This window comes from Calypte anna, chromosome 1 (genome assembly GCF_003957555.1).
Source record: "Calypte anna isolate BGI_N300 chromosome 1, bCalAnn1_v1.p, whole genome shotgun sequence".
In the NCBI taxonomy this organism is placed as follows: Eukaryota; Metazoa; Chordata; class Aves; order Apodiformes; family Trochilidae; genus Calypte; species Calypte anna.
The window spans coordinates 21876336-21887378 of record NC_044244.1 but is presented as its reverse complement, the minus strand read 5'-3'; the positions used below and the strand labels follow the sequence as shown (position 1 = coordinate 21887378).

At 41.6% G+C, this 11043-nt stretch overlaps 1 protein-coding gene across 1 annotated transcript; it reads right to left on the bottom strand.

Annotated features, from left to right (window-relative positions):
* Positions 1 to 3993: 3993 nt before the first annotated feature.
* On the bottom strand, positions 3994 to 7755 carry NDUFA5 (NADH:ubiquinone oxidoreductase subunit A5). The gene is made up of 5 exons (XM_030468783.1): positions 7627 to 7755; positions 7111 to 7155; positions 5543 to 5659; positions 4771 to 4836; positions 3994 to 4192 (listed from the first exon to the last, which is right to left on the bottom strand). The coding sequence occupies exons 1-5, from the start codon at positions 7645 to 7647 to the stop codon at positions 4091 to 4093; spliced, it is 351 nt and encodes a 116-aa protein (XP_030324643.1). The 5' UTR covers positions 7648 to 7755; the 3' UTR covers positions 3994 to 4090.
* Positions 7756 to 11043: the final 3288 nt, after the last annotated feature.

Genomic DNA, 11043 nt, shown 5'->3' with positions numbered 1-11043 from the left:
GGGTGGGGGGGCGGCAGGTGAGGTGCGGGACAGGGTGCGGGGCCGCGCTGCCATACACTCTGCGGGGACGAAGGCCAAAAAGAGGGTGAAAGGACTAAGGCTGAGGAGCCTCCCTGTCTCCATCTTCCCCCACCGCGGCTAACGGAAGCGCCTCGGCACCTCAGAACGCAGCACCTGGGGCAGCTGGGCCTTGTGCCTCCCCCCCGGCCGCTTACTAGTTGGCGACCGTGTTGGCACCCCAGTGTTCCTGGGTGCTGTTGGTACACAAGCGTTCCTGGCAGCTGTCGGCACCCCGGTGTTCCTGGGTGCTGTTGGCACAACAGTGTTCCTGGCAGCTGCCGCGTCCTGTATTGTGACCCATGGCAAGGTGACAACGAACATTTACAAGCTTATAGTGATTTTCATGTAAGAAAACACCATTTTTCTTTATAGTTTGTACTGCAGACAGTAGCAGGAACCTAAATAATACTGAAAACTCCTTCATAGATAGGATGTGAAGTTGATTCTCCTCAGTGCTGACACAGCCCATGCTTGCTCCACAGCCCATGGCTGCCTGTCTTACCCGTGGTGTTCTGCCCAAGGTCAGCAGCTCTGCTGTGGGGACTGAGATTGCACAGTGATAATTCAAGCATACACCGGGATTAAAACTATGAGAAACTGAAATTCCTAGTGCTTGATGTGGCATTTCTGAGACAACCATTGCAAGTGTTTCAGCACAGGGAAACTGAGACTGTAGTTGCTTCACACAGCTGCTTCAGAGGCAAGGTCACAAATCTGTGAAAATCCTGGAAAAAAAAAAAAAGTTGTACATCAGGCACTGAAATAATATTTATACTCAACAGCAGTATGCCAGCTGCACCACTACCGTGTTTCACAGGCACTGTTAGGCATTTCAACATCGGCCTGTTTCTCATAAAAAGGACAGAAATCTCCCATCACTACTGTCGGTTCTCTTTTTTTTCTAAAACCTGGATTGAAATTGAATTCAGGGTAGAAAAGGACCAGCACTAACTCTATAGAAAGATACTGTCATTTTGTGTCACTGTCACTGCTATAGTAATCAAGTCAGCTTGATTAAGCATTCAAACTCAGTTTAAAAGATTATTTTTTTCTCCAATGAAATGGCATATATGCTGTAGATAAAAATAACATCTTTCACTCATCTCCTTTTGAACACAATCAGAAAGAATGTCAAAGGTTAAAATGGCAACTGCTCACAATCCAGCCTCTCGAAATAGGGTAAGTAGCACATTAGGAGTAAAAAAAACCTCAGTACTGCTGCTAGGTGGCAATCAGAGATGTTCTTCCAGTTTACAGATTCTGTCTTCTGTTTGGTCCCATGTTTGCAAATAGGGTGATTTTTCACTCAATTACTTCAATTGGATGATCCCAAAGTGTTTTAAGTATCTAAAGTTTGTTAGCTCGAAGGGTTGCAGTGATTTGCCACATTGTGACAGATAATCATGTATTTCTAACATAGCAGTGGAGAAAAATCAAGCAAAATACTCTCCAAAATACACCTCACTAGCATATTAATCCTAAAATAAATTATTTGCAACAGAGTACTCCTAATACAGATTCTCACTTGCCTGTGAAACATGTCTATTTTGTTTCTACAGCGCAGATTTAAATATCAGATATAGAGTTACAGAGTGAATAGCAAGGTAAAAATTAGGTTTCTCTTCTTAGCAAAGATGTATTTTTGAATTAGCCAGGAACAAGGATGACAGGAACTACACAACACTGTACAAAAGGCAAATATTTACATCTCAAAACTGCAATTCATTCTCTTTCCTCTCTTTGTTCTCAGTAACTTCTATTTAAAGTACTAATTAATTTAGTAATATTAGGTAGCAGTGATTAAATTATATTAAGGTAATTAAACCAAATTTAACCAATTATAATGTAAATAACACATTCTGAGAATTTGATAAAAAGCTCAGAAAGCTGAAAAATCCTGATTGATGACTCAGAGTTGGTTTCAGCAGAATCTTTTCAAGAGTCAAGCTACTTCTAAATTAAAGCATTTGTGAAGGCTGATCCACTGGTTTGGATAGAAAGATTTAGAAAATGATCCAATTTTCAGTCATATCAAAGAAACGCAGACCAGAAAAATCACTGAGAATATAAATCAGGAACTACAGCTCTATTAAAAAACCTCAAAGTAGTAAACAACTCATATTAGTTCTCTACTGAGGACATATTTGTGGAAAGGAGAAGATATGAATATGCTTTTGATCAGTGAAACACAGTTTTAAAAGACCAGATATCAAATGTCCAACCGCTACAGACCAAGAAACTTCATTCCCCCTGGACACAACTCATGAGCTCATAGGAGAGCTATTGGAAGTCACATGAGAAATACAGCTTTAGAAGTGGAGCAAGCAACTAACCAAAAAGAGACTTCAGCTAATGTCTCAGTTATGAGAGAACAGAAAGAATTCCAAGAGTTGTCACCATATCCTGGCAATTTCCTCCACCTCTCCCTAATTATTCTCCCTAAGTATTGGGTACCAGTATCATTTATACTAGACTTCAGGTTTGGGGGTTGGTTTTTTGTTTTTTTTTTTTATTTTGCTTCTTCTCACATCAGCTCAATATGTGTTACCTAAAACCATTTATCTTCGTATCATTTGCCCACATTCAAGTTTTTGATCCTTTAATACTTCTCTTGTGAAAACTGCATGTTAACTTTAGCAAAGTCCTCTTCTAGAATGCCACCTAGTGGTTTTATGTCAGAAGAGACCAGACTTCCACCTTTTTCAAGACAGAAAAAGCCCTCAAAACGAAGTACTGAAGCAAAGTATTTTCCATGGTGTTTTCAAAATTAAAAATTTCCATAATTATTGTAGAAGCTGAATAAAAAAAAACCAACAAAAATGCTAAAGAATGCAGTGAAACTAGTTGCTAGCGTTAATGCCTTAAGTATACTTACTATTTTTCTCTTCTACTCTGATTCTCATAATACCTTGATTATAGGAAGTACTGTCTAAATTAATTATATATTCAATAATAATGTCACAGGCAAGCTTATAGCCCTAATGAGTATAAAAAACCAGCTATGACAAAGTATGTCTTGTAGTGCAGACAAATGCTATCATAAAAGTTTTAACAAACTGCAGATTTTTGTCATATGGTTAATATTCTGAAATTGGCAAGGACTTTATTAATGGCAATTAAAAGCATGAGTAAAGGCAAACTTACACAGTATCCTTAGATCTAGCTAGGATATTTTAATGGAGGTTTATGTCTGTAACCAAGTTTTCTGAAGAGGCAGGCACTGATTTCTATTTAAACATTTGCAAGAACATAGCCAGAAATACCAAGACCCACTATTTTCTTTCTGAAGTAAAATTCAAGGTCTGCATTGCTATACAAATAAATCTATTATGTAATTTGTTTATTTACAAAGCCTTTGCAAGACCCCACTACTTAAGTTTGTGCCACATGTAATATGCTACGTGTGGTAACCCACCTGCCCCTGCTGTCACTCTTCCCTCCTCCCTTGAGCTTTCCTTCTCCCTCCCAGCCTTCCAACCTTAGGTCTTCCCAGTGCGTTCCCCAAATCAGAATTGGTGTCTATGTGGGCAGCTTAGTCAGCAGTTCAGAAGTCATTCAGCTCAAATTTAAGATCTGATTTTTTGTAAGCCTTGTTTTCACTGCATCAGACCCTGATCTCAGTTATTTGCGTGGCCATAAAAACACCAGCAGTGGCTAGCAAAAGCACACAACCAAAAGTTGGAAAGAAGGGTGGGTTCATAGTTTTCTACAACTTTGATTTCAAATGGGCTATAATATCTGTATTTCTTACACACACAGATTGCAAAAATGACTCTGAATGAGGCACAAATAGCCCTTTGATAATAAATTTCAAAAGGAAATTAAGCAGATTGACCATTAAAAAAAATATTTTGAAAATCATTTTTGCAAGAAATTGAACGTAGTCATTAGACTGCTGCCGGTAAGCAGGCATGAGGAAAAAAACATTTTTAAGAAGTTATAATCTTTAATTTAAACACAACTAGTAACAATAGATTAATAATTCTATTTTTTTAATTTTTATTTTCCAGAGGTGACACCATTTTCAAAATTATACTGGCCATCTCCACTGGTCAGATGGAGGTTCTTCAACCAGATGCTCCCATGGTTTCCACTGTATCATTTTTCTTGCCAGGGAAAGCTCATTTTCAGCCTGTGAATAAAAACCATACACAAATTCTTAAATTCCATGCAATTGCCAAAATATAAAATTACTTCTGTTTCAGTTCCTTATCTCAGTAATGTCACTACCTATCACAGTCAGGGACTACCACAACTTGCATCTACAAATATGAAAAGGAACAGTGTGTTTTAGGGGGGTTGATTTTTGGTTTTAAAAAAAGGTGAATCTCCTCCAAATACCCAAACAGTCTCTTCATTGAGTCATTCCCAATGACAATTTCATAGTATTTTCTAGACCATTTTGATTATCACCCAATATTTTTCAATCATCTCCTGCCCTTTCTATCAATTTAGACTCTGTAAGAAGCAATACAGGTATACCATGGTGTACCTGGAAACATAATACAATAAACACTGTGTTAGGTGTTAGCATAATCATCCCAATCACAACATGACAATTCATTTTAAGATTTGGGGTTTTTTTTCCCCTGTTTAATTTTTTTGCAGCAAAGGAAGATAGCCAAAACTGCCAGTTTTCCAAACAGAAACTCAGGAACACTGAAAACCATAGCTCCCTTTTGTACCTTATTTAACACCATCCAGCTTTACCTGTACAATGACTTCTTCTATGCGACCACCATTCAGTTTGTCCTCTAGTTTTTGCACATCAGTCTCCTGTGTAAAAAAATAAACAATTCATTTTACTGAGAAAGAGGAAGACCACATAAAGCATGAAAGCAATAATTTACATAGATCACAGTCTAGACTTCCTCAAAACCAATATAAAATTATCTGGCTTCTGTCATTTTACATTATCAAAGTCATCTCACACACTTTTCCTATTGAGAGTCTGATATTTATTTTTCAATGACAAATACAAAAAACAAGTACTACTTAATGCTACCCTAAGACACGTTAGTGGGTAAGTGCTTTAGTACATAACTTGAGAGAAAATTTTGGTCTTAGTTTTTTATAGAACTATATGCAACCTTCCAGTTATCACCAATACCAGTATTGCTTATTTTAATGTACCAAAAAAGTGGTTCAGAATGTCATAGACAAGGGCTGTGAAAAGATCCTACGCTGGTAAGTGCAGACGCATTTTTGTGCAAATATGTGGAATCTGCACAATTTGTTCTATATCTTAAAAATTTTGGCTTTTTATTTTCACAGAAAACTTCAGTAAGAATTTAGCAATCCTTTTTAACATACCATCAAAGCATGCAAATCGATATCCAAAATAAATCAAGACTTCAATTATTTCTGAATCGATACCTGGAAGTTACATACACTTCTGAAAAACAGACAAGTTATTAGGAAAATCATTCTCATCCTAATAATCTTTTCATGTGTAACCTTTATGAAACAGCACTGTACTTACATTTTTCACCAAATTAAACCGCTGATTTACAATCTGCTCAGTGTATTTCCTATATGCTGCATCTTTGGGAATGTTTTCCAGGACACCAAGGATCTTTGTGTACAGTATCCGCAGTCGCTAAAGTGATGACAAGATAGTTAAAATATACAACTAGAATTATTTAACTTCTTGAACTACTTAACCTACTAGCTACCTATCTATACACAAACTACTGAGGGTAACGGTATTCAATCCAGAAATGTAGGATTAACAAACTAAGTGTGAACCACAGAACTCTGTCGTGGGTAAGAATGGGATTTATTGAGAGTGGGAAGTTACCACTGTCAGACTCCTTGAAGAAAAACAATAAAACTGCAATCTGAAGTATAGTAGATGCAATATAGAACCAATAAAAGCTGTTTTTCTAACACTAAATCAAACAAATTCATGCTTAAACCACCAGTTTCTGAAAAATTAACTGGGAAAGATAAAAAGAAGCACATAAACTATCAATGCATAATTGGATTAATTTTTTGTTTTTCAGTTATCCTTATTCTGGTGTGAAGTTCTCACTGATGGACGTAAATTAAACTTAACCCTAATATATCTTCTTGTGGATTTCATTGCAGGGATAAAAAGGATACTGGGGTGAAGAAACTGCAGATTTTGGGCCATATGTTGACTGGGAAACTATAACTGAAGAGGACTGAACATCCCATAGGAACAACAAAAACAGACGCAGAATACCGCAGTCAAAGAATTACAAAGAAGAAAAACCAGAGAATTAAAAGGGGGCTGGCACAGAATCTGTACTTCCAAATAAAGCATTGTTTATTTCCTTACTCTTGGCTTTAAGTTACTGGGAAAAAAAAAACACAACTTAATATGTTCATCCAGAGCAAAATGGCAAAAGCAAATTTGAAATAGAACTGTTGCATAGTGGAAAATTTCAGAGCATGGACAAATTAAAGAATTACTGAAGTCCTGTCCTGAATAAGCAAGCAAGATGTGGCAAACATCAAACATACTTTCTTCACTGAGCCTAAGTAAAAAGGCAGTACCCAATTTCTACGAAAACCACCTTGTGGAACACTGAAGTATAACAATCTCAACAGTGCTTTCCATCACAGGGCCTTGATGCAGCTCTGCACCACAGGTGAGCCTCTTTCATTTAAGACCCAACAAAACCCCTTAGATTATGTTATTTCTGTACCAGGAAACACAAAGCAACAAGACAGCAAAAATCTGCATGCTTGTGAAGTAGAAATTACAATTACGAAGAACTGAATTTAAAGAGTTTTTTGGTTTGCATTGGAGATGAAATCAAAAACTGGTTCATATACGTATATACACAAAGAAAGTTTTCAAAATCAGCACAAGCAACAAGAAGTACAAATGCAAAATAACTCCGACTTACATGAAGTAAATTATTATGAATTAGTTTTCATCCTTTATGACTTCAACGCATTTTTACACTTTCATTACATCGGCACAGCTGTAACTGTGTGCACCTATATATGCAAACACCGAACCAAAAGCGTTGCCCTCACCGACAACTCCCATTAAACGCAGAATAAGACGTGACCTACCTCATGAGGGTTATCAGCTACAGCCAATCCTACCAGCCCCGTGGTCTGCAGAGAACATAAACATGTTTAATTTACCTAAACATCTCTTCCCACACTGTCCGCTCTTTCGGTTCAACGCACACCTGGCGGGGAACCATTCCGTGACATAAGCCTCTGCCTCCTGCCACACACGGATCTGATTCCACAGCTCTGCAGAGTTCCGACCGGCGGGGAGGGAAGGGGAGGGCCCGGCTGACACAGCACAACAGTTGCCGGCAACCCTTCGGGGGTTCAACTCCGGCCTCCCCACAGGACGGGCCCGCCCCTCCGCCTGCGGCCGCCGCTTCCCCGGCGCACTTGGCGCTCCCCTCAGCATTTCCCTCGTAGGACGCCCATTCCCCTCATCCCGCCGCTCCGGCACTCCCGACCCTCCCCCCAGAAACCCGGAAAGCGCAGGGGCACGGCAGCAAGGAGCTCCCCAGCGGAGGGCAACGGCGCAGCAACCCGCCCGGCTCAAGGGCCTCAGCGGTGCCTCACCCTCCTCAGCGCCCCCGCCATGGCTGCGCTGCGCTCCGCGCCTCTCCGCCGGACACCCCGGGCACCGCCGGGCTCGGAGGGCACGGCTAAGGGCGCGGGGCTGCGCGTGCGTCCCCGGGCCTCAGGCCCCGCCCCGTGCGCCGGCAATGGGGCGGGACGGGACGCCGCGCGTGCGCCACCGCCTGCGGGAAGAACAGTGCGTGCGCGGAGTTGCGGGAGAGGGAGGGGAAGGCGGAGAGCTTCCGGGCCGGACGGGTGCGGGCTCATGGAGAGCTCGGAAGGGTGTGTGAGGCTGGGTCTGGCTTGTATGGGTCCAGCTTGGCGCGGTGGGTCCCTTCTGAGCCTCGTGTCTGTGTGGCGTGGCGGCCGCTGTGGGGAGCGGGCGGCCGCGCCCTTCCTTCTGGAACCGCGAGGCCCGGATGCGGTGGCGGCGCCGCAGAGTCCCCGGGCTGACCCTGGGCGGGCAGAGGGCGGCCTGGACTCGGCAGCACGGCTTGTCCTGCCTGAGGAGAGGCTGCTGGGACTGCTGGTCGCGATCGAGCTCCTGAAAACCCCACGGGCCGGCACCTGCGCACTGCTCATTCACGGGTGATGGCCGGTCCGAAGCAGCCCACGTTTGGGAGCCCTGTGATTCCAGCCACATGGGTTTTTGGTGTGTTTTAGATGGCTCAGGGTTTTGGTGTTCCATTGCAGTACACCACAGTTCATGCATTCCCACATTTTACAGGACACATTGGGATATCCCCTTTTAAATATAAACCTTAATCTGTTAGTGAAGTCGTCTTTGTGAAATTGCTAAAGACTACTTATAGTCAACTTGTAGAATGTGGCGCAGATGGGGAATGTGGTAGATGTTGTAGAATGTGGTCCAGATGGGGAATATGCTGGAGATCTGTTACTAGAAATGCATCACAGAAATGTCCTTTGTGGTGTAGCATTTAGATTTTCACCATATTTCTCATAATGGTATGCATTTGTGTGCTGTGTTCTGTAAGGCTGCTAATGGTACTTGAAGTCAGCTGGGTATTGCCAAGTGATAGGAACTAGCAGCCAGTAATGACTACTCACAATTATTATATGGTCATAGGTTTTGATTTATTTTATTTTCAAAAAATGTCCAAGCTTAGTCATAGCATCATACAATCAGAATGGTTAGGGTTGGAAAGGACATCACAGGTAATCAAGATCCAACAGTCCCATGTGTGCAGGGATGCCTCCCACTAGACCAGGCTGCACAAGGCCTCATCCAACCTGGCCTTGAACACTTCCAGGGAGGGGGCAGCCACAACCACCTTCCAGTATCTTACTACCCTCATGGTGAAGAGTTTTTCCCAGTGTCCAACCTAAGCCGACCCACTTTCAGTTTAAAACCATTACCCCTCATCCTATCACTACCCTCTCTGGTGAAAAGCCCTTCCCTATCTTTCCTGTAAGTTCCCTTCTTGTACTGGAAGGCAGCTATAAGGTCTCCATGAAACCTGCTCCAGGCTGAATAGCCCCAACTCTCTCAGTTCGTCTTTGTAGCAGAGGTGCTCCAGCCCTCTGATCATCTTTGTGGCCTCTCTCTCTAGAACCTCCCCCAACAGGTCTGTGTCTTTCCTGTGCTGGGGGCTCCAAAGCTGAATGCAGTATTCCAGGTGCAGTCTCTCAAGAGCAGAGCAGAGGGGCAGGATCATGTCCCTCAGGCTGCTGCCTGTACTTCTTTTGATGCTGCCCAGGATGTGGTTGGCCTCCTGGGCTGCAAGCACACAGTGGCTGCTCACATGTAGCTTCTCATCTACTACCAGACCCAAGTCCTTTTCCTCAGGGCTGCTCTTCCCCCAGCCTGTATTTGTGCTTGGGGCTATGCCAATCCTGTTGCAGGACCTTGCACTTGGCCCATTGTCATGGGCCCACCACCCCAGCCCATCAGTGTCCCTCTGGAAGGTCTGCCTTCCCTCTAAGGTGTCAGGCACACTGCACAGTGTGGTATTGTCAGCAAACTCGCTGAGGGTGCCCTCTATCCCACTGTCTATGTCTCGAGTCAAAGCTTCAGCGCTGATTTTGAAGGTCTCTTTCATAAGTCAAACAACTGTGTCAAGCTCTAAAGCTTCAAAAGTACGTTTGACAGCTGCCAAGAAACCTTTTATATGATGTGTACTTAGAAATAAAACTGGAAATAAAGGTATGTACACTATATAGTAGATGTGATCTGAATGTCATTCTTTAACAAAATGTTTCTGTATTTACGGTTTGCAGAAGTTTCAAGTACATGAATTCTAGTTATATGCAACATAGATGTAAAATATAAATATCTGGTGCAGTGTGTAACCATTTTTATGATAAACAATTAGAAGATTGTGTGTGTGTATATACATATATCAAAATCATTATATTAAAGTGTTTATGCTCGTGTAGTTATCAGTCAAGTCTTCCTGAGGCTGATAACTTTCTACCTTGGGATAGTTATAAGTATTCTGGCATTTTTTTAATAACCAGAAACTTGCATATACCTTCTATTAATTTTAGCAGTGCCATTGGTTTTACCAGGAAATTTTCTTGAAAGTAGGTAATTAACTGCAGAATCAAAAATAACAACTGTAATATAATACAGCAAATTGGTAATTTCTGAGTCAATGTGAAGAGTTAATGAAGCAAAAAAAGCTGTAAAATACTAACGAAGCAGAAAACTCAATTAAGGGACTTGAGATAGAATGGGATAAAAGAGCAATAAAAAGACAGTTTAAATTCTTGTGGAGGTAAACATGATGTTCATCTGAAGATGCTGTTGGTCTTGTATTAAGTTTTGTCTTTATGGCCTAGCTGCTAGTTTAAAGAGTGAGGTTTGCATAGTGAGTAAGATCTGATACTAATTGTGTTGTAACTTTCTACTGTATTTACTCTGGGCAGTGGTTTTTAATTCCTTTTGCCTGCTCTTGAGCTCCCCTTTTCTGTAGCTGTTGAGCAGACTGAACAAACCAATTTTCGCAACATCATGGAGTTTCATGGAAAGCCAGTTTTAACAGGGCACACACCACTTCTGTTCCATAACTAAAGCAAAGTGATCAATACAGCTTATATCAGAATTCAGGGTTTGTACTTCTACCCTTCTGAATGTTCTTTGAGATGGCATCAGGGAGACCTGGGATTTCCAAGGCATTGAATCTCTCATCAAAATGACGCTCTTTAAAAAATTCAGCCTTTTTTATTGTATCATCCCTGTAATTTTCCCTTCTCTCTGATGGTTCAACCAGATGGTCTATCCAGCTTCTTCCTCATCCCATGCCTGGAATTTGACTGACTGAGTACTGCTATTCTTGACGTTACTCCTGGGTTACTCTGCATTTCCATCACTGCTGTCTGTGGTGCCATGTCTGCTGCTTCTCTGCCCAATTTCAAGTTACTAGATCTAGCCAAATAAGTACTGTAACTTGGTGT